Source organism: Triturus cristatus, chromosome 3_2, assembly GCF_964204655.1.
Source record: "Triturus cristatus chromosome 3_2, aTriCri1.1, whole genome shotgun sequence".
NCBI classification, from domain to species: domain Eukaryota; kingdom Metazoa; phylum Chordata; class Amphibia; order Caudata; family Salamandridae; genus Triturus; species Triturus cristatus.
In genome coordinates this window covers 343531263-343555445 of record NC_140584.1, presented here as the reverse complement: position 1 = coordinate 343555445, position 24183 = coordinate 343531263, and the positions used below count along the sequence as shown (strand labels likewise).

General features: G+C 50.7%; 1 protein-coding gene and 1 long non-coding RNA gene across 10 annotated transcripts in view; one reads left to right on the top strand and one right to left on the bottom strand.

Annotated features, from left to right (window-relative positions):
* Positions 1-10697, bottom strand: part of LOC146857339 (uncharacterized) — a 55077-nt gene extending 44380 nt beyond the window's left edge. Inside the window, exon 1 of the long non-coding RNA XR_014979891.1 lies at positions 10562-10697. This is a non-coding gene — a long non-coding RNA (uncharacterized LOC146857339). The remainder of the gene's footprint in view (positions 1-10561) is intronic.
* Positions 10698-11171: 474 nt separating this feature from the next.
* Positions 11172-24183, top strand: part of SRRM1 (serine and arginine repetitive matrix 1) — a 639067-nt gene continuing 626055 nt past the window's right edge. For 4 of the 9 annotated variants that reach the window (XM_085647827.1, XM_085647825.1, XM_085647826.1 and 1 more), the window contains exon 1: positions 11172-11317. In XM_085647827.1, coding sequence (XP_085503953.1) covers positions 11297-11317 — 21 coding nt within the window. In that variant the 5' untranslated portion in view covers positions 11172-11296. The remainder of the gene's footprint in view (positions 11318-24183) is intronic. The other 5 variants (XM_085647831.1, XM_085647832.1, XM_085647829.1 and 2 more) reach the window with 3 other exon arrangements.

Sequence of the window (24183 nt, the reverse complement as noted above, 5' to 3'; positions counted from 1 at the left end):
GGAATCCCGGATGTTATCCTTGATCAAGTTTTGGGATTCCATTTTATTAAGTGTGACCAGGGTACTGTTGATTAATTCCCTGATGGCCACACGTGAAGATTCACAAGTGGCGATCTTCGGCCATCTCACCCTTCTAAGATCGTTGGTAACGATGACATCTATAGGGGAACTGCCATCTGGGTAGGTGGGGGAGGCTGCAAAAATATTAACCTTGATACACAGTGCAAGGGGATTGTGGTCACTCTCGACTCTACTTACTACCACCATGTCGTCTATGAGTGGCCACAAATCCAAGCTGGCTAATATATAATCAATTCGGCTCCCTGACCTACCATTGTCAAATGTGAACCTCCCCATCCTGTCAGATTTAGTTCGCCCGTTTACTGCTCTCATGCCCTGATTTAAACATAAACCCTTCATAAAAAGAGCAGCTTGAGACCATTTGTTAACTGGTTCCAGCTCCAACATGGGAACACCCCAGGTTGAATCTTCTTCCTCGGTGAAGTCCCCACAATCTGCCCCCAATGGCTCAAAACAAACATTGAAATCTCCAGCCACAATCTTATACGTGAACATAGAAGCGGTCTCCAGAAAATTCTCCAGTAGTAGACAAGTGGGAGAGCACTTGCCTCCCGGGAGACCTCTTACATAGATGTTAATTATAAGAAAATCGGGGCCGCTACGAGATTTGACCCTGATAATCAAAATATCAGGACTATCAATTGGAACCTCTGACACTGTAACACCTTCACATTGACGGATCCAGGTGGTTAAGCCCCCCCATGGGTCTGCCTCTATGGCTCTTAACAGCAGGTTTGTGGAAGTTCAAAAACCCTGTACGAAAGTGAGGATACAGTGCCCAAGTCTCCTGAAATGTCCATATTTCGAACTCGTCAATAAAGTCAGCCCAATCAGGGATCTCGAGCCTTGACCCCAGCCCTGCAATATTCCAGGAGCCCATTTTTAATGTAGACTTCTCGACCCTGGTTTCTGCTGCTTGACCTGAGACATGATGAGAATCGAACGTTTCAACAGATGGTATCAAGATGTGACCAGGTGAGATAATCAAACAGGAACGATCTTTAGGGGGGGGTGTCTTGATCGTAAAATCATGGCTCAGATGACGATTAGGACCCACCAACCCTAGAGCAAGCACTGGGGTACGTAGGGAGCCATCCATGTGTCAATCATTATCCTCCAGTGTAGAAAGAATATCAAAGCGGTTGAAAGTCGCAAGGGGCATGTCAGACCTGACGGGAAATGTTGGAAGATTACAATTATCCCGTAGGGGTTGTAAAAAGCCTGGCCTATAAAAAAAGCCCAAAGGGAGGATCTTAATTATATTAGGGGCAGGGGGGAGGTGGTGGGCAGCTTCCAGTATGTACTTGACTAGAGCAGGTGACCTGAAGCTTAACACAACACAATCCCCAGGAAAAGACTTATGGGACTGACCGATCCAATTAATACGTCTAACCATATTGAAGTCATCAAATAGGGCCTTGCTATTACCAATTTTGGAACTCAAATAATGAAGGGATTTATTCTTAAGATTGGACCAGTGTTCGTAAGAACCTTCCAGGAGTGGTGGAACATTTGCCAGGATGATCGTGTAAGGGGTGGCTTGGGGCGTGTTGGACCCGGCCTCGTGGCGTGGTCCTTACCCCCGTGGATTGTGCCCGTTCCCCGCCCCGGCCTTCACGGGCCACCCTTCTGAACTGCACCGAGGCCCTTCATCCTGAGCTGCACGAGGTCGCATACCCCTCGTGGCTCCGCCATCTTGTTGGCACCCACGTGACTCTGTGCACCAGCCAGCGCGACCCCGCTCAACCCGGCCTCGACCCCAGCGAAGCCCCGACATCGAGGCACCACGAACTGGCCAGGGGGTGCCGCAGGAACCATTCATCGCCCCCGGCGGAGGACAGTATCGATGGGACCCCCAACTGTCCTCCCCTCTCGAGGTGTGATCGCCCTGCAACTCCCCTGGGCCTGGCGCCTCTCCTGCTGGGCGTCTGGCCACCTCCACCCGGCCTCTCCTCCCCCACCGGGCGCCTGGGTCCGGACATCAAAGGGCTCCAGACCTATATCTGGGGCAACCCCGCCACAGATCGGCAGTTGTATCCCGGAGTCGAGAGCCCTGCTGATTGAATCGCGGCTGACCCTACGGAGAAGAATTCTTGTCGGAACCATCACGAGCCCTGCTGACTGCGTCGCGGCTCCTTCTTGTGAACACTTTGAAGCCACCTGGAACATCGGAGCCCTGCTGACGCTGTCGCGGCCCAACCTCGCTGAAACCTCCCTCGGAGCCCTGCTGACGACGTCGCGGCTCGAGCTGAGCAGAAACCATCTGGAGAGCCCTGCTGATTGGATCGCGGCTCTCCCCGAACTGTACGCCAGAGCCCTGCTGACGCCGTCGCGGCTCGACCCCTCCGATATCCGGAGGTCCTCCAGCTTGAGGATATGAACTGGGCCCCAGGTACCCTCGTACCGCACTCCTGCCAAAGACTGTCCCGCTACCCCTACCCTTCCAAAGAGACACTGAGACTTTTGGTGGATCCCTCGATCCCTTCGTGTAAATATTGACCTCGTAACCTTTTTATTGCTGATAAAGAATTGCTTGTCTTGAGACAACCGCCTTGAGTCCTGTGTGGTGGTGTTACTGTGCTAGTACGTGATAGGAGAAGGATCTCTCAGGAGACTTCTCGGCAGCGCTCGGCTACTTCGTACAGTGTGAGGGCCCCCCTTGGTGGTCTCGCCGACTCCTCGGGGTCCGCCTTCCAACATTTGGTGGCCAGCGACGGGATCCGAGCCGAACGCAGTACGTACCAGCCAGTACCCACTAGCTACCCATCCAAACGGACAGTAATCATGAGCAGCCAGGAAAACAACGCGACAATGGAGTTCCAGCCCGAACGGCTGGAAGAATATACGCACAAAGAGTTAAAACAGTTCTGCAAAGACAAAGGCATTGCAACCACCGGCCTAGGTACCAAAGAGGACATGCAGAAAGCTCTGAGGACATGGCTGGAGGCCGGGGCAGGCCCCTCCCAGGAGGAAGGTCCCTTGCCCCTGACTGAGACCACATCAACCGCACTGACTCCGGCAACCGGAGGAAGAAAGAGCCTAGAAACCGGCCTCTCCGAAGAAGAAATACGAGAACGGGAGAAGGTCCGGAACCACGAGCTAGAGCTCGCACGACTGCGGCTGGACGGCGAACTCCAGCTGGCGGAAAAGAAACTGGCCCTAGAGCAGCTACGACTTCAAGAGGAGATAGAGGAGAAGAGGCGACACCGGGAGTTGGAGGAAAAGAAACTGACCCTTGAGCACGAGCGCAGCCTCAAGGAGCTCGAAATCAAGGCCAAGAACGGAGGGACCAACGCCCCCAGTACTAGAGACACTCTACCGCCTGCCGAGACCAAGGTACATATCCCGAAAGAGGTCGTCAAGGAGTACTACAAGAATGACGACATCCAACAATGGTTCAAGGCCTACGAGGTGGCCATGACCTCTCATCGGGTGCCCCGAAAAGACTGGGGCGCGGGCCTGTGGGGGCGGTTCCTGAGTGAGGGTCGAGACACACTGCTCCAGCTGCCGGAGGAGGTGATGACCTCCTACGATCACATGAAGGAGGCTCTGCTCACCCGCTACGGGCTAACCGCAGAAATGTACCGCCAGCGGTTCAGAGACTGCAAGAAAATCCCGGGCACCACCTGGGTGGAATATGTGGACTTTTTCAGTCGGGCCCTAGAAGGGTGGATCAGAGGTAGCAAAGTAACCACCTACGGGCAGCTGGTCGACCTCATCGTGTGGGAACATCTCTCCAACAATTGTTTCGTGGAACTGAGACAGCACCTCCTCGACAGCAAAATGACCGACCCGCGAAAACTCGCCGTCGAGGCCGATCGATGGGTCAACTCCCGGGTCCCCCGGAACTCAATGGGGGAGTACCAGAGGAACCCCACCGGACCCCCCCGCCAACGCGGTGGAGGGGGAGGGCCGAACAGGAACCGAGACCCTCCCGCCGGGGCCCCCAGGAGCCCCCCTCGAGGGCCACCGCAGCAACAACTCTCCCCGAGCCTAGCCCGAAGGGGGGCGTCCCCGGCCAGACCCGGACCACGGCCACCAGTAACGTGCTACGGCTGCCAACAAACCGGACACTATGCCAGCGATCCGGTCTGCCCCCTGAACCGAAGAAACGGGGCCGGCGGGCCCCCGCCCCGACAGCTGGCGGCCGCCGCCCTGGGAGAAGGAGAAGAGGAAGAGGAGACCCTCGACCGAGGGACCACTGAATGGGAGCCGGCAGCCATGTCCCTGGTCTGCCTGGGTAGCCGAGAAATGGTACCCTGCACCCCCATCCCAAGCAACACCCAGAAGTACCGGCAGCAGGTCACGGTCAATGGACAACGGGCCGAAGCCCTTCGTGACACCGGCGCTAGTGTCACCGCTGTCCGCTGCCACCTGGTGACCCCCGAACAGATCCTACCGAATGTGCTGTGTCCCGTCCGGACGGCCGACAACAGCGAAAGCCTGTGCCAGATGGCCCTGGTCCCCTTCGAGTGGGGAGGGGTGACGGGCCTGCTGAAGGTGACGGTACGCGACGACGCCCCCGTCGACTGCCTCCTGGGGAACGACTTGGAGAGTTCCCCCTGGGCTCAAGTAGAGCGACAAGAGCACCTCCGAATGCTGGGACTATCTGACTGGGCCTGTGCCATCACCCGGTCCATGACCACCCGGGCCCCCCGCTCATCCTCGGCCTCCGGGACCGCCCAGCCCGAGGGGCTCGCACCACCTCCCGCCAGCAGCGAGGGGGAGGCGGACACCGACCCTGGACCTAGTGAATCCTCCCCCGAAGAGATGGCTTCCCCGTGCGCCCTACCGGAGCTGACACAATGGCGACATGAAGGGGGCCCCACCCGGGAACAGTTCCAACAAGAGCAGCAGTCCTGCCCCACTCTCGAAGGGGTCCGCCAACAAGCGTCCGCCCAAACCAACGGGGACCAGACCGGCACCCACTGGGTCTACTGGGCCGAGGGCCTGCTATACAGTGAGCAGAAAGTGGCAGAACTCGGGGCCAGCCGAGTGTTGGTGGTCCCCCTCCGCTTCCGGGAGTTCCTGCTCAACCTGGCACATGATGTGCCCCTCGCCGGACACTTGGGGCAAGACAAAACGTACAGCCGTCTGGTGACCCACTTCTACTGGCCCCGGATGCGGAGAGACGTGGACAACCACTGCCGGTCCTGCCAGACCTGCCAAGCCAGCGGGAAGACGGGGGGGTCGGGTCAAGGCCCCCCTCCAACCCTTTCCAGCCGTCAGCACCCCGTTCGAACGGGTCGGAATCGATATCGTGGGGCCCCTGGACCCCCAGACCGCCCTGGGCCACCGCTTCATCCTGGTCCTCGTGGACCACGCCACCAGGTACCCGGAGGCGGTCCCGCTAAGAACTATAACGGCCCCCGTGGTAGGCCGGGCCTTAATGGGGATCTTCTCCCGAGTGGGATTTCCCCGCGAAGTGGTGAGCGACAGAGGCACGAACTTTATTTCCAGATACATGCGGTCCCTGTGGCAGCAGTGCGGGGTCACATACAAGTTCACGACCCCCTATCACCCTCAGGGGAACGGACTGGTTGAGCGGTTCAACAGAACATTAAAGGGAATGATCCAGGGCCTAGAGGAGCCCCTCAGGCGGAGATGGGATGTCCTGCTGCCGTGCCTCCTGTTTGCCTATCGGGAGGTCCCGCAGAAGTCCCTGGGGTTCAGCCCGTTTGAACTATTGTACGGACACCCGGTCCGCGGACCGCTCAGTCTGGTCAAAGAGAGCTGGGAGACGAAGCCCCAAGGCGCCCCTCCTGACGTCTACCGATACCTCCTGACCCTCCGAAACCAGACCCGCAAGTTCCGAGCCATGGCCGAGGCCAACCTCGAGGCCAGCCAAGAGGACATGAAGCGGTGGTACGATCGAAACTCCTCTACCATAGAATTCGAGCCAGGTCAGAAGGTATGGGTCATGGCCCCGGTTGAACCCGGCGCCCTCCAGGACAAGTGGACCGGGCCCTTCAAGGTAGTGGAGAAGAAAAGTCCCGTCACCTACCTGGTCGACCTGGAGTCCCCCCGGAACCCCCTCCGGGTCCTACATGCTAACAGGCTAAAACCCCACTTTGCCCGGACCGAACTGAGCCTGCTACTGGCGACCGACGAGGGGGGCGAGGACGACTCCGAGCCCCTGCCCGACCTCTTGCAGTCCAACGTCCATGATGGAACCATCGAGGGTGTCCAACTCGCCTCTTCCCTGACTCCGGAACAGCGCAACGACTGCCAGCAACTGCTGCAGGACTACGCAACCCTCTTCTCCCTCACCCCGGGGGTGACCCACTGGTGCGTCCACGACGTCGACACCGGGGAGAGCCCCCCCGTGCGACACAGAGCCTACCGGGTACCCAACCGAGTGCGGGCATGCATCCAGGCCGAAGTAACGAAGATGCTGGCCCTGGGGGTCATCGAACCCTCCGACAGCCCGTGGGCCAGTCCTGTCGTCCTGGTGCCAAAGGCCGCAGCTCCCGGCCACCCCCCGGAGTTGCGATTCTGCGTGGACTACCGAGCCCTGAATGCTGTGACCAAGACGGACGCCCACCCCATACCCAGGGCCGACGAACTCATCGACCGCTTAGGGGCCGCTCGCTACTTGAGCACGCTGGACCTCACCGCCGGGTACTGGCAGATCCAGCTCACCCCCGGCGCCCAAGAAAGATCCGCCTTTTCGACCCCGGATGGGCATTACCACTTTCGGGTGATGCCCTTCGGAATGAAGAACGCCCCGGCCACTTTTCAAAGACTGGTGAACAAGGTTTTGGCCGGGCGTGAGGCCTTCAGCGCGGCCTACCTAGATGACATTGCCGTGTACAGCAACCACTGGGCAGAGCACCTCCTTCACCTTAAAGCCGTCCTGGCCGCCCTCCAGCGGGCCGGGCTCACAATCAAGGCCAGCAAATGCCAGATCGGCCACGGATCCGTGACCTACCTGGGCCATCAAGTGGGGAGCGGGCAGGTGGCCCCTCTCCAACCGAAAATAGATGCCATCCAGGCCTGGGAACCCCCCACTACCCAGACCGCTGTCCGGGCCTTCCTGGGTCTCACTGGATACTACCGGCGGTTTATCCGGGACTATGGGAGCATTGTTGGCCCCCTCACAGAGCTAACGTCCAAAAAGCAGCCCAAGAAGGTGCACTGGACACCCCGCTGCCAAGCAGCCTTCGACACCCTAAAGACCGCAATGTGTACTGCCCCGGTGCTACAGGCCCCTGACTACAATAAGGAGTTTGTGGTGCAAACGGACGCCTCCGAGTATGGGATCGGGGCCGTCCTGTCCCAGGCCGATGAAAAGGGGCTCGACCGACCAGTGGCCTTCATCAGCCGACGGCTACTGCCCCGGGAGCAACGATGGAGCACCATCGAGCGTGAGGCCTTCGCTGTGGTGTGGGCCCTTAAGAAACTCCGGCCCTACCTCTTCGGTACCCACTTCCGGGTCCAGACCGACCACCGGCCCCTGCGGTGGTTAATGCAAATGCGGGGCGAGAACCCCAAGCTGCTGCGGTGGTCCATCTCGCTACAAGGGATGGACTTTGACGTTGAACACCGGCCCGGCAATGACCACGCCAACGCCGACGGCCTGTCCCGCTTCTTCCGCCTTGACGAGGAGAATCCCCAAGGAGATGGGTGACTCTCCATGCCTTCGGCTGGGGGGGGGACGCCTCTTGGACCCGGCCTCGTGGCGTGGTCCTTTCCCCCGTGGATTGTGCCCGTTCCCCGGCCCGGCCTTCACGGGCCACCCTTCTGAACTGCACCGAGGCCCTTCATCCTGAGCTGCACGAGGTCGCATACCCCTCGTGGCTCCGCCATCTTGTTGGCACCCACGTGACTCTGTGCACCAGCCAGCGCGACCCCGCTCAACCCGGCCTCGACCCCAGCGAAGCCCCGACATCGAGGCACCACGAACTGGCCAGGGGGTGCCGCAGGAACCATTCATCGCCCCCGGCGGAGGACAGTATCGATGGGACCCCCAACTGTCCTCCCCTCTCGAGGTGTGATCGCCCTGCAACTCCCCTGGGCCTGGCGCCTCTCCTGCTGGGCGTCTGGCCACCTCCACCCGGCCTCTCCTCCCCCACCGGGCGCCTGGGTCCGGACATCAAAGGGCTCCAGACCTATATCTGGGGCAACCCCGCCACAGATCGGCAGTTGTATCCCGGAGTCGAGAGCCCTGCTGATTGAATCGCGGCTGACCCTACGGAGAAGAACTCTTGTCGGAACCATCACGAGCCCTGCTGACTGCGTCGCGGCTCCTTCTTGTGAACACTTTGAAGCCACCTGGAACATCGGAGCCCTGCTGACGCTGTCGCGGCCCAACCTCGCTGAAACCTCCCTCGGAGCCCTGCTGACGACGTCGCGGCTCGAGCTGAGCAGAAACCATCTGGAGAGCCCTGCTGATTGGATCGCGGCTCTCCCCGAACTGTACGCCAGAGCCCTGCTGACGCCGTCGCGGCTCGACCCCTCCGAGATCCGGAGGTCCTCCAGCTTGAGGATAAGAACTGGGCCCCAGGTACCCTCGTACCGCACTCCTGCCAAAGACTGTCCCGCTACCCCTACCCTTCCAAAGAGACACTGAGACTTTTGGTGGATCCCTCGATCCCTTCGTGTAAATATTGACCTCGTAACCTTTTTATTGCTGATAAAGAATTGCTTGTCTTGAGACAACCGCCTTGAGTCCTGTGTGGTGGTGTTACTGTGCTAGTACGTGATAGGAGAAGGATCTCTCAGGAGACTTCTCGGCAGCGCTCGGCTACTTCGTACAGTGTGAGGGCCCCCCTTGGTGGTCTCGCCGACTCCTCGGGGTCCGCCTTCCAACAGGGCGGAAGGTGTAGACTAGTGGGGGGGTGAAGAGAGCCCCGCTCCCACCCCTTCAGTACCAACCCTGTTAACTTGAGAGGGGCGTCTTTGCAGGTCATGACGAGTATTAATACTCTTGTCGGTAACAGCTACATGACCTGGGGCGGTATCATTCTCTTCCCCTATAGATGGTAGCAAAGGCGTTACCCCCACTGGTCTTGATGGTCTAGAACTACCAGCCTCGTTGGGCACCTCCACTGACAACACCCCATTCGATGGCAAGGGGGGCCCTGGGACTAAGCTCTTGTTACCAGAAAATCTAGCTTCCAATTGGTCCAACCTATTGGCTACAAGATCCAATTTTTGGTGTACAGGTACAAGGAGACAGGATAGATGATCTTTAAGGCCGGCAAGAAGTAAATCCAAAAGAGGTTGTAACTGGGCCTGGCTAGTAGGAATAATGTTTAGGTCCAAAACACTCCCTTCTACAGGGGGCCCGCTAGGCTTAAAAGGGAGCGACTCGACAATAAGTTTACTCTTTCCCTGACCTCTCGGTTGTTTATTAGTAACGACTTTTGTATTACCTTTAGCTTTATGGGCCATCCTCCCTCTTGTAGTAACCCTGGAAGGACTCTGGGTGGAAACATAACCCTGAACAGGACCCAAAGATTCCTGCACAGGGGGAGTAAGTGCGGGAGGAGAGGTGTTGCCATCAATAGGGCTAGAATGATCAGAGGCAGGCGAGCCAGTCTGAATCTGGGCACATGGAAGGGAAGAATTGGTGGGATCTAGGGAGAGTCTACGTTCCACCGCTTGAATCTCGAGGTTCAAAGCTGACTCTGCTCTTATTAAATAATCGTCGAGTGTCCCCCCCGGTTTGTCACCAGCCCTCCTTTTAGACATGCTACTGAGGCAAGTACGGCCACACTTAATAGCGAGCAACCCGCCTTCCATTAGTATAGCACTGAAGCTTGATGTGGTGCACAACAAAACAATACTAGCGTATCCCACTGGCAACTCACAGTTCTTGACGCCAACCCCTTACAGCAGCGACGAGGAGAACTATGGCAGAGCGAGGTCCCACCACAAATGTTAGGGAATGGGCCCAGCCCAGCCTTTTCCGGGCAAGGACGGGCCCGCCCTTGGCCCGGGCTTCGCCCGCGCGCGTCCCGCGCAGCGGCTCTTCGTCCCAGCCTTTAACCCTCCCCGGCGCAGCCTGATGACGCTGTAGGCAAGCGCCCGGGAGAGGGAATGCTGGGGATGGTAGTTTTCGGGAGAACCGCCGTTCCCCTCACGGGACTGCAGCAGGTTGGCCAGAAGTTCCGGGTAGGAGAGCCGTTCCCCTCACGGCTGACGAGGTAAGTAGTGACTCCAAAAGTGCCCAGAAAGCCAAGGAAAGCGCGTCCCGCGCAGCGGCTCTTCGTCCCAGCCTTTAACCCTCCCCGGCGCAGCCTGATGACGCTGTAGGCAAGCGCAGGGGAGAGGGAATGCTGGGGATGGAAGTTTTCGGGAGAACCGCCGTTCCCCTCACGGCACTGCAGCAGGTTGGCCAGAAGTTCTGGGTGACGAGGTAAGTAGTGACTCCAAAAGTGCCCAGAAAGCCAAGGAAAGCGCGGCCCTCTCAATAAGTCTCGCCAGACCAGCGCATGCGCTGGGTAAGGCGAGACCTAAAAAATGAAGTAGCTACCTGTTCCCCGCGCCTACTTTGTGGATGCCTCAATTCATAACGGAGATAGGGATGAAATGCCGCTCCTTCGGACGAAAAAGGTCCCGCTCGGGCGAGGAGCCTCAGCAGAGAGCGGCCATCTCGCGGCGGCTCAAACCACGCCCCCGATACATCCTTCTTGACCTACCTTCCCGTCCAGCTGTCTTCAGTAAACTGTCACAATGATCCAGAACATGATATATGTAGACGGGTGGAATGGAAGCAGATTTATAAATGAAAGCATAAGCTTATGCCAATCAAATACAAATGAAAACATGAGCACATGCAAAACACGCGCGTAACTGTAAATAAAGAATAAAAGAACACACCAGACTTCATGGGGGTATGGGTTACGTTTGATAAAGGACATGCTCAAAGTATATACATTCTGATTAAATGTTGTCGGATTAATTATTTAAGGTTCAGCTCAAAATACACAATTTTCACACACTTATAGGAAAATATAACGCAGTATACTTTGAGCCGCTGCTAACTTTATCCACTCAGATTCTCGTTTCGAGGGGACTTTGCCGCTTCCATTGGAGTCTTCCGTTATCATCTTTCTTTCCTTTTCCTGAGGAGGCTGGGACACCTCCCCCGTACAGTCCCATTTCTAGGTCCACCCGTCTCCTCTGCCCCGCGTGCTATTGAGCTGGGGCTTCCTCCTCCAGTTCGCGCTGCATTGTGGGACCTCGAGAGCTCTCCGTGAGAGGCAAGATGGACGCGGGCTTCTTCCGCGTAAGTAAATCTATTGGGCTTAAGAGGGTTAGCGCGCTGGGACCACAGTGGGTGCCAGACTGTTGGGGCACCCGCAGTTACATATTCCACAGCTTATTTGTCCCCTCCTGCTGTGTGAATGAGAGAAGTGGATTTGGGGCCTGGAGTGGGCCCTACGTGTTTGCGTGCAGGGGAGATTATGCTGCGTGCACTGCCCTGTCTGATTCTGGGCCCGTGGTGTGTCCACGGTGCAGACCTCAGTGGGAGATGTGGCCCTAAGTGAAAGTCCTAAGCTAGTGGCAGTTTTTCTGAGACTGAGCAAAGGCTGGTTGTTGCACGAAGGTGATCCTGGTCCCGGACGTTGCGCACATCGCTGGCAGTTCATAACTTTGGATCCCAGACTAGCTGCCCATATGTTAGCTTCCAGCTCTAATTTAGATTTTTTTCTCCATCTTTTATCTATTACCTGTAGTCCTAATTTTTATAGAAACTATGCAAACCTAAATCTAACTCTGGCTTTATCAATGATTAGTATGTTAATTGGAAGAATCTGAAATCTCCAAGGAACTGGAACTCTGCTCCTGTCACTTGGCTTGCACCGGCACTTCTTTTCTCTGCTGTTTGTGCTTCTGTTGTTACTGACCATCTCTGCTAAAGTTGTCATGGGTACATCATTCTCAATTTGTTTTTTTATTAAACTTACATTTCACCGTGGTAGTTTTAATGTTGTTTTACCATTATAATTGTAAGGTTATAAGTGTCAGATTTAGAAGAAAAGAGATGTTATATGTTAGAACCACAATTAACTCTTGGAAACTTTACATCGCTAGACGTAGAATTGCCAGACCCCTTGTCATAAAGTCAATCTTCATTCAGTCCAGTTTTTTTTTCCCAGTCAAATTATGTATGCTGACAACTATACTGTTGCTTTTACTCCGTTGGTTTGAATTTGTTCTCCCTTGCTGTTTTTATTCACCTGGCCTAGAATCTTATTGTTCGTGCAGATTCATGAATAAAATGTGTGATATAGGAGAAAGCCACCCCCCTTCACCCTTTTTTTGTTTGTTTGTTTTTGAGGCATATTAATGCAATGTAACGGCCACACATAGAGAAGAAGTACTTAAACTGTGGTTAGAGTCCAATCTACTGTTGTATTTTGTTTCATTTTGCCCTTTGCATTTCTCTTCATAAAGCAACAAAAAAGAACCAAATGAAAAAAATGGTAACCTACATATGTAACAAAACCAGAAGCATTGGTAAATCCAATGGGTCTTGCACCATTGCGTGCCTTATAGCTTTGTTAATGCTTGTTTTGACATGGGTTTTGTAAAACTTTGTCGGGGTGCTGCTGGGCCATCAACAGTATAAAAGTTTATTGGCAAAAAACAAAATTATTTTTGTGAACTCAAAAATCACTCAATCCATTGTAGCCCCCATTACTGAAGGGGGCTGCTTTGTGTGCACATGTGTTCTTTGTGAAAGAGCAGAATGCCATTACTCTGAATGAGGTTATCTTATTTCTGAAGTAGGGTGACCTATTGCCCATGTTGTATTTGGGGGGGGGGGGGTACGGGGGGGGTAGGGGGGATGTGAATGACACAATAGACCAATGGAAGAAGAGATAAGACTGTGTGTGTGTGTGTATATATAATCACACACATTAACAGTCTTTCAGTTAGATACACACCCCTAAAAACTAATAGATGAGATGAGATTGTGCTGATGTTAAGAAGACATTCCTGGCGTGAAAGTGGAGTGTTGGATCTTTTTTTTAATTGAATTGAGCAGAGTGTGTCCAATCGTAGCTCCCCTGAGTCGGCAGTGAGGGAGGGGGGTGGTTAGTCAGTCATGGGTCGAACAGGGTGTTCAATGAGGTACGTGGTGAGGGGGGCCCATGTGTTGTGGGGCCTGGAGGATAAGGGTAGGAGGTCCGCGTAGGTAGAGTTGTTCCTGCCAAAGAATCATGTCTCTGAGCCAATCCTTAAACTTCGGTCCCCTACCCCATCTGCAAGCTACCCTGCGCCTGGCTAACAGCGTACTGACAGTGATGAATTTACGGTGTGTCGCTGGCAGATCAGCCGTGTGACCAAGTAGCGCAAGCAATGGGGATCTCGGTATCTTTAGGGGCGTAATGAGTTATAGAGCGTCAAAAATCTGTTGCCAATATGAATGCACAGTCCCAGGACAAGTGTAGGAAGTCCGCATTATCGGATCTGCTCCTATCACATCGTGCATTGTCTCGCAGTCCGTAACGATGTAAGCGGGTAGGAGTATAATATATGCGATGGAGGAACTTGTAGTGAGTGATGCGGAGACGGCTATTTGAGGGCACAAGTTCAGTCTGCTTGCAGCAGTAGTCCCACTGCTCGTCTGTGATGTCGTGTCCCAGGTCCGTGCACCTTTTAACGCGCGCCGGGTATTGACCGTATTCAATGTCCATGCAGAGGCTATGGTATAGTGTGGACACAAGGTGTGAGGCCACTGAGGCACGCAGTATGTGATGGAGTGGGGCTACCATGGGGGGGCTCCTGTGGGTATGATGGTGTGTGTTCCCTTACATCTCAAACGCACATAAAGGAAGACGTCCATAGGGGAGGGCGGGGCCTTTTGGAAAAGTTGTGCCATGGTCCTGAATTTGCCATTCAGATAGTTTTCCCCAGCACATGAGGCCAAACTTAGTCTTAGTCCGATAGAAAATTCCCTCTTGAAGTAGGGGCATTTTAGGATGGTACGCGAGAGTCATCAGCGGGGAGTAGAGCATCGGCGGGGAGTAGAGCATCGGCGCCCTGAGGAGGTTGGAGAGACGCTGCCAGGCCTTGACAGTGCCATCTACCGAAGATAGTTCCCTTGGGCGGCCCCCCTGGCAAGACAGGAGGAGCCCTTCTAATGGGATGGGATGTGCCAACCAGTGCTCCGTAGCAACCTGAGGCGCGTACCTGGGGTGATGGAACCAATAATGCGTGAAGTGCGCCTTAGCACACAGGAGTGTTAGAACTTCTCTTGGCGGGGTGTGGATAAAAATGTTTACAGTTATCACATCAAGAATTTTAAATTCTATTAGGGGCACAGGGGCGAGGATTATGCTTCTTAGTTTATTGCAAAAAACACAGCGGTCAATCGTGTTGCACTAAACATATCCAAACTTAATCCCATGATCTGCACTATGACATCAGCACCCCTTCCTCCTATACGTGCATTGCAAGCCCTATAAGACCTGCTTTCCCCATAGTCCTTTCTTTTTCTTTCCCAGAATCATAGCCAAACGGAACCACCACATTTGCAAATGTCATTCAAGTGAACGCTTCCATGTATCAAGGAGTATGCCATCAGGATGACTTCGGTGAAGTGAAAACCGAATCTTCCTGTATGAGCTGGAACATCTCAACCAAAAGTATGCCCGTTACCCTGGCATTCAACTCTGTTTGCCATCCAAACCTGTGAATAAAATATACCAAACGTAATATCTCGCAAGTATTTCTCTATCATAACTAGGGAGGGCAGCAGCTTATGATTAAACATTGCAAGTGAACATATCAACTTCCTCAAATAAGCATGAATGGAATACATTAAGAAGCATATAGGTGGGACAATCCTCACCTACATGTCCTTAATAGAATTACAAATTCTTGACACAATTGCTATAAAATATTTTTATTCGATGTCCAGTCAGTCTTGAAATTATGCTTGTTCAAAGCTGACCACAACAACAGAAGCAACATCTACAATTGGCTTGTAATCTAAAATCTTAAACATAGAATCTGAAGACCAGTCAGCCGCCACCTTGATGTCTTTCAAACGGGATCCTACAGAGTACCACTTCGAAGCCATTGCTCCCCTCACCGAATGTGTACCAAATAAGGAGGTGTCTACTCCTGCTTCTGATAACCAGCTAAGGTGACTAATTTAACACGCCCAAAAGACTTCTGCAAAGTAATACATAATTGACCTCCAGCAGTTTGCAGCAACTCTCTAGTGCAATCTTCATAAACTTTTAAACAGCGCACTACGCAAAGTTTATGGTTGTCTGGAAAACCCGTCTTGGTACTATTAGAGATTTAAATAATCACCCCACCCCTGATGGTGAAAAAAACTCTACCTGATAAGTGCAAGGCTTGAATGTCCGTGCCTCTTCTGCATGAAATGACACACAAAAGTATAGTATGTTTTGCCAACAATTGGTTTCTTTATTTACAGACTATGATCTCAAGAATCTATGGACTACATCCACATTCCAGAAGACCGTTGATCTCAGTTTGGGCGGTTGAATCAACATGCCCTTTCACAACTTACAAACCAAGGGATGCTCCCCTACAGGTTACCATCCAGTGAATGATAGCCCGCAGAAATAGCTGATAAAAAATTGAGTGATTTGTAAATTAAACCTCGTTCTGCTAATTGTGACAGAAAATTAATGATCAGATTCAATGAGATCCCCCACTCCTTTTGTCATACCAACAAACCTATCGCGTCCATGCCAAACATATCTTATATGAGTATTAGGGGCCCAGGATTGCTCAAGGTAAAACAAAGCTTGCTCTGAAAGACCCAGCGTCTCCTGAAACCCTCCAGTTCATCAAGGCCTGCTGGGATTAGAGGGAAAATGCTGCGCCAACTTGGGAGAGTGCAGATTGGTGGGCCATGTGCTCTTGCAGCACAGACCTTAGTACATGATCAAATGCGCAACGTTCATAAATTAGCTATATGCAATCATCTCGCAGTATAACCTCAAACAATTAAACAGTATATACTTCATAGTAATCACATTATACCAGAAAATGCGCTTATCTCATGACTGCTGAAGAAGCAAAGAAAGAGGAATGACTATGGGGACAGCAGGTCTTTCTAGGGCTAGCAGATCCCTGCTTAGCAAAAGGGGTGCTGATGTCATATGCAGATCATGGGAAATGAAGTTCTGATAAGTTTAATATAACGTGATTGGCTGCTGTGTTTTTGCAGCAAAATAAGAGAAGCATAATCCGAAGCCTCCGGTCCTGATTTAGTATTTCAATCACTGTAAGATGGACGGAGTGCTGAAACTTTTCAGAAACTCGTCACTGGTGGATAATGGGTTGAATCTATCATCTTTCTTTTGCTCACTTCGCCATCCCAGTTCAGACCCAGCCATATGCAAATCAGTCTTGATCCTGTTCCTCATGGGAACAGTCCCGCCCAAACTGGCAAGCAAGTTCTTCCCTGGACTGGAAGCGAGCATCCTGGGACCCCTTTCGGGGTAACACCCCTCATCAGCCAGGCTAGCTTGAATCCAGTGGCAAAATGAGCAAGGGACCTACATCTGGGCATATCCTTCCAACTTAGGGCGTACCTGGCCTGGCCGTTCAGACTGTACTGTTCCCATGGGGAGAAGGGTCAAGACTGATTTGCATATGGCTGGGTCCAAACTGTGGTAGCATGGTGAGCAAAAGAACGATTAATTGAATCCAGATCTGTGAGTGTTTGAAAAGTTTCAGCACACTGTCCATCATCTTGTGTTGGTTTGTATTGCAATTAGCCATTCACTCTGTAGTGTATACTACATGTTAACATGGTGACTATGGATAATCTGCACTGCGTAGTTTGATTGTATGCAGTATAATCTTTGCATCAGAGGAAGTGTGTGCACTATGTCTCAGAGACCAGTTCAGAGATTCACCACTTGTATGCATGGTAGCATTTCACACGTCGCTGCTTAAAACTAAAAGCCCAGTTTATTCTACCAAAAGGCAGCATTTTGAAGATTTACATAGGTTATATCGGTGTTGTAGACTGCGAAATAGCAAGTTACAGACATTAAGTCTATAAATGCGTGTAATTCACTCTGAAGACAGATGGCAGTAAAAATGATTACCCGTCAGCAAAAGACCATGGAGGGTTGGTTTTTCCACAGGCAGTTTAGTTGGGGCATTAAGTGTGTGCTAGTTAAGTGATTTATGTGTATGTAATGTGAGATTATTAGTGGGGAATTATGGTGAGTTGCTGGAGACTCGCTTGTTGATTTTAGATGTTAGCTATGAGCCTTTGCATAATAGGTGGTGCACCTCTGGAATTAGGCCACTATGTTGCACTTTCTTGCTTGGAGTGTTCGGCGGTTGAATAAACAAGTTAAAGGACACCAGGTTGTCCTTTATCTGAGCAGGCATATCCTTTTAGTGGCTGAGTTCTAGGGAGACATGCTTGTTGCAAAATGGTGACATTGTTGCTGTTCCTCTTTTTCATGCACCCCAGGTATTTAATCATTGCAGGATACTGAAGTCCTCTATTGAAAATGTATTTGAGACGCTGTTGGGAGTGTGGTATGTCTTAGACAGTGCTGTTGGAAGCATGACACCCAACTGTATGTTGGACCAACCTGATAGTCAGGATTGTGCAAGAACCCTGCTCTCTGAGAAATGTCAGTCACCATTCTGTAGTCCCTTGTCTTCATTATAGTCCAAAAGTGTTGAGCATTTAAGAAGCCTGATGGTTGAGAGGCTGGTAGGAGAAATATCTTTGCCCGAGGTGCATCTCACCCCCGTCTGAGCCCATCTTTGTCCATATCCACCTCAATTGGGAAAAGCATGCAATCAAGACTAATTAGTGTCCTAAATCTACAAGACCAATTGGGCCTCTTGAATACCTGCTTTGTGGAAGATAGTGATTAGAGGCATCCATTGAGGATGATCAAATGTGAACAGGTATAGTGAAGTATTAGTCCTTATACCAAACTAGACACTTATTAAGCTTTGCATGTCTCTGCACCCTTCTCCTTGGACAAGGCCCAATACATTGGGTGTATTGGATTAGGATATTGCCCTTTAACCTTTCAGGACTCTTGTTAGTGTTACTTTTAACTGACTTGCAGAGTTGGGTGCACAGTCGGCATCAGAAGGACTGGTATGTGGCTGAAGAGAGGGGCTAAAGCCTTTCGGTTACTGGAACTCCTACTGTGCAGGGCTGCGCACATTCTACGTGTCTACCCCAAACTATTACAATCTAAAGGGGATCGAATCCTGTTCCTGTATCCAAGGAAAAACCTGCTCCAGGTTAGATCCAATAATGGGGACACTGCTATGTGTGACAAATGTACCTGCCCACCGAACCTCAGAGAATAATTAGCAGATATTTGGTGCCCTTTATATGGTGAAAGTAGCAAAAAAAAATTGCTTGCTCCCATGTACGACTCTAGGATAACGTGATGTGACAAAATGTTTATTCTATTCGCTCCCCAGACTACTAACACTACTGAAATAGTCAACTACCATGTAAGAGAGGGACGGAAAAAGCATCCACAAACCCAACAGAAGGGCAAGATTTGCAGCAGGAAAAGCATTACTTCATTGGAGAGGCTGTAATAAAAGAGAAATTGCATGGCTCCTGGCAAGGAGCTTCATTTGTTGAACTCAACCAGTCATTGGTGCAGGGGGTGTGAAACAACTCAGATTAGGATAATGGGTAAAAGGTTAAAAAAAAAAAACCATAACTATGAGGAGTAATTTAGGTCCATGTCTACCAAAAAAGCACTGGCAAAACCATAAAGTCTTGCATTGACCACCAGCCCTTTGTATTTGTCGATTATTGCTTTTTTTCCTGATTTTTGCAAAACGTTGTTAGGGAAGCTGTCGATACCACACCAATTTAACAAATAAACATTGTGTAAAAGGGAAAAAAAGAGATTTGGTCTCAAAAAGCATACCTTGCATAGCAGTCTCTGGCACTTAAGGAAACTGCGAGGATGTGCTTGTGAAAGGACAGAATGCTGTTACTCTACAGTAAAGTTGACGATGGGGCTGAAGTGGGCAGACCCATTACCCCCTGCTGTGGTGGGTAGAAGAAAAATGTGAATTACACAATTACAGACCACTGGGTGAAGATAGCTGTCTGAAAGACCCTATAATTAAGTATTACAATTTTGGTAAAGCAAAAGGTCTTCTTTAACATCAGACACAAAACCATCTTGTCCAGGGTAGACGAAGCGATTTGGGATGTTTCTAGCCAAGGAAAAGTGGCCACAGCTAATGTTTAGGTCTAAACCCAACAGACAGCACAACAGTCTTTTTTTGCTAACCTCATCTAGGGGACATTCGGAAAGCTTCCCATGGAATACATTCACCCCCTTGCTTACGATTGTCTTTGCAATTTGTAACTCACATTTGCTTGCTTTATTTGTTTTAGGCAGTCCAGCTTGAGTTTGTCCCCCCCCCCCCCCTCCTTTTTAAAATTTTGTTATTACTTTTTTTTAATTGCCCAAATCCTATTTACTGTATTTTTCCACAAGTACTGGATTTCTGTAAACTAACCTTTAAATCTTGTTCTTATATTGTCACATTTGCTGTGCATTCAAAGACCAAGATCAGATGTCAGTCTGTCTTTCAGGGAGCCTTGCCTTTATTTTTATTTCTATTTCTCCGACTTTAAAGTGAGAGGTTTTATGTGACACTCATACTGGCTACTGGGGTTGTGTTTGACAAACTGCACACAGTTTTTAAAAAAATGTCCTAGAACATTAAAATGTGAATGTCTGTAAATGAACTGCAGATATTTCAGAATGTGTCCGAATTATGACGGCACAAATAAATACATTTTTTGGGGTAATTCTGAAGTTTGGTGGACACAAATATTTTAATGCGACTAAAACAAATCAATACTCTAGGTAATGAAATTTCCACAAATTATCGTTTGTGCGCTGTATATTTTATATCAGTGCAAATGTAACTGTCATTTCAATTGAAGATATGCTGCCTGTAATGTCAGTACGCTACCACACCATGCATGCTCCATTTTACCAAACTCCACTCTACACCACTCCACACTGTCACGGCACTCTTCTCTGCACCACTAAACTCTACTCCAATTCACACCTCCCTACTCTGCACCATTCTACTCTGTGCCAATGCTTTCTACCTCAAACTGTGACACTCTACTCTTCAACGTTGTACTCTATACCACTGCGCACCACTCTGCCCTCTGCTCTGACACACTCTACTCCAATGCAATCTACTCTGCTCCTCTCAACTCCACTGCAAACTACTCTGCTCCACTGCAATCCACTCTGCTCCTCTCTACTCCACTGCAATCTACTCTGCTCCACTGCAATCTACTCTGCTCCTCTTTACTCCACTGCAATCCACTCTGCTCCTCTCTACTCCACTGCAATATACTTTGCTCCACTGCAATCTACTCTGCTCCACTCCATTAAAAACCAGTGCACACTACACCACTGCATACTAGGTCAGTCTACTCTGTACCACTGTACTTTATGCAACTTGACTCTAGGTCACGCCACCATACTCCTCTCTGATGCTCTGCTCCATTAAATGTTACTCCATTCTATGTCATTCCACTCTCCTACACTCTGTGCCACCCCACTCTGCAGCAACCTATTCCACTCTACAACACTACTCCACTTTACACACCACCCTCTACGCCACTCCACTCTGTTCTGCACCACTCCACAATAAGCCCGAGCGATGATCTCCGCACTGTTTGCAGACTTTTCTGCGCTCCGCGGAGCTCCCGGATTTCTGAAAAACTGATCAGTTTCCCCCCCCCCCCCCCCCCCCCCTGCTTGCACTCCCTAATGTTGGTGAGTGAGAAAAATCCACCTCCTGGTGAGATTTTTCTATACTTGCGCTCCCCAATGTCAGGTTGGAGAGCCCGAGCGTGAAACATCCACCTCCTGGCGAGATTTGTCAACTCGGGTGGCAGGATTTCTAAATGTGGGTGGTCGCAACCAATCTTGTTGAGAAAGTTGCCGCTAGAGTAAACAAGCATTTACAATGCAATGGTCTCGGCATTGGTAAAGTTAGAGCTATTGGCATTGCTCATGACATTATTTTTGTTTATGTTTTTGTTTTTAAAACGTTTAAACATTTAAAGAAACGGCATTGTCATGAGCAATGCCAATGGCTCTAACTTTAACAAACAGGACACATATAGGGACAGAATGTGGCCCGATACCCGTCAGTCAATAAAAACAGACAACACACATGAAGGCAAATTACATGTGGAAACGACAAATACAATTACCAGTCACCAAGAACCAGTTGTGCAACGTGGAAAAACTTGCAAATACAGGAGAAACAACAACACTGGCGGGACGGGCTGTGAATGACATTTTCAACGTGGACACGACACAGACCGTCACCACCCCTCCTCCCACACCACACAAACATCTATCAGATGACGGGCGCAGCTTTCAGTGTCCAGGCGAGAGCAGCCTGTCGATGTTACCACCACACGTCCCCCCCCCACCCCACCGTCCAAGTGGCACCGGGCGCGCGCGTGCCTCTCCTACCTCCGCAGACATTCCCTGTCTCCCTTCCTGGCAGCAGGGGCGGCAGGGAAGGACAGAGGAAGGGGTGGGGGCGCTTAAAGGGGGGTTAGGGAGGGGGGGGGGGCGTTAATGCCTTCCTGTGCTGAGTCACCAGACAGCAAACACACAGAGCGCGCCGCCCCACCCGGCCCCCGGAGGAAGGCGCGAGGCCTCGGCCCCTGCAGCCCTGGGCATCACCAGGAGCAAGGAGCTGGGCGGCTGCAGCCCCCGTCCTGCAAGTTTGGTTTCAAGAAATGAGTTGCTTGTTTTATATTCACTTCAACCTACATTAACCACTTGAATGGTTAAACTACAAGACCCAGCGTGCAAAGCTGGGAAAAAAAAAGCAATGAGCTACTCGTGTGTCGCGTGTAGCAGCGCGAGATATCGGGAGGATTGCTGCTTGGACTGTGACATGACACTGTTGCCACCCGCTGTATCTCTTGCGGGCATCTTTTTTCCAGCCGTTTTTGAAAACACATTTCAGGAAAAACAAGGCAGAGCAAAAGGCACACCACTGCCTTTCTCCGAGGTCAAGGAGAAAGGCAGCGGCATTTTCGGATTCGGGGGTGTGTTTGTCTTTTCTCTCCTCCAGCCATTGGCTGGAGGAGAGAATTAGACTTCTTGCAAAAAACACGCCCCCCGATCCGAAAAGGACGGGGCCTAATCGGAATGACTGACCTCTTCTCCAATGGCTGGCCAGCATTCAAGAGGCCAGCCAATGGAGAACAGGGGAGAAGAGGGGCGGGTTCAAGCCCCTCTTCTCCAAGTCATTAAATCTCGGAGCTAGACTGCGCAAGCGCAGCCTTTGCAGCCGAGACCTAAAAATCTACTCTAGCAGCAGAAAAGAACCCTCTTGCCCTGCGCATGTTGCTGTTCGTGTTGATTTTCCAGTGCAGGACAAACACCTGGAGATGAAAATCAACACGAACAGGCGTGACAAAGTGCAATCTGCCGCTTGCGTAACTCTACGTAGCGCAGCAGAGTTTTTGGGTAACCTGCGGAACACCACGAACATCACTGAGGCTTAGTGCTATGCCACTCCACTCTTTCTACTCCCTCCTTGCCACTCCACAACACTGTACATCACTCAACTTGACGTTACTCAACTCTACACCACTACATAACTCTCCACTTTATAATACTCTCCTTTACCCCACTAATGTCTAGTCCTGCTGAACAGCAGCCACGCTGGTATTCAACATGGCTAAACATGTTGGCTTTGCCAATGCTTGTTCTTCCCCGTAGCAAATACACCAGCTTTTCAAATGTCTCATCCCTCTTAACAGACCTAATGGCGAGGTGAATGGCCACATCGTACATTTAGAACAAGACCCCAAATCACAAAGGCACGCATGCCAACCCTCTCTGATGCCATGAGGTTGCATGGAACCCAAGAGATATTATTACTGTGAAGTCGTCCCACCCATGGACTGTTTAAGTAAAGACCAGAGATGGAGAAGTGTATTTGTATCTAAATTGAATACTAAAATGAGTGATTATACTTTTGTGTTGTGCAAAAGGCATGTGCTGTAAACATTGATAATACAATATAATCAGCTTGCTGTTTGTATACGAGGTAATACATAATGTGCTTCTCTCAAAAAGAGAATCCCCTATCATTTTATTGATGAAATCCAACGAAGAGCCTCATTGGATCACTGTTGTCCCATTATTAATATGGACAATAATCTCCTGGGCAGAATTATTACCAGTGGCTTTCTTCTGTTTATGTAGCTGCTGGTCTTTCTTGATCACGATTGGGTTATGCTGGGAGGTTAACTGTACTGAATTTGATCAAGTTACTCTTGACCCAACACCAGATTGACCTCTTCTGGGTCTGCTGCTGTTCTATTACTTAACACTCAAAATGTGTTCAATTCCTTGGAGTGACCGTGCTTGTTTCAAGTACTCGGACGATGTCATATTTGGCATACATTTTATCTTCTCCCATCATTAAACTGTTCTATCCTTGACATACAGCTGGAGTACCAAATGAATGGATTTAATCTTGGTAGAGGTGCTAGGTGGGGTTGTACCCTTAATTGGATACTTTCTTTGGCCATTGAGGCATACTTATCTGGAAGTTCTGTGCTACACTTAATTTATAGAACTCAATTTATAAACCTTTGGCGGTCTGGAAGGTTGAGTAGGCCTTGTAGGATTTGAATTTTGACCTGCATATCAATGCTTCCTGTATGTCAAGCATTCCACTCACTGGGCCACTCTCAATGAAAATTGGGGAGCAGCAGATAAAATGACAAAGATGCAACAGCAGCTCTGCTTTGGCACTCCAGCATGTGTAAACGTTTTCAGTGTAACCTTTTCCAACCCATATGCAGGCAGTTGCCTGTGTTGTGTCTTTACTGTTTGCAGTTTCCGCTGTATTGTTGCACCAGTTTAACATTGCAGGATATGTTAAAGGACACCCATCGTTTGTAGCTTTTGCCAACAATGGGCTTTGAATAATGGTCTCACAAGTAACCTTAAGGTCTGTATAGCAACAATGGAATAGATTTGTGTGGTGACTTGGAGTTAGCATTAGTTAACATGCAGCAATTAGTAGTTGTTGATGGATTCTTTGCAAAATCCATTTGAG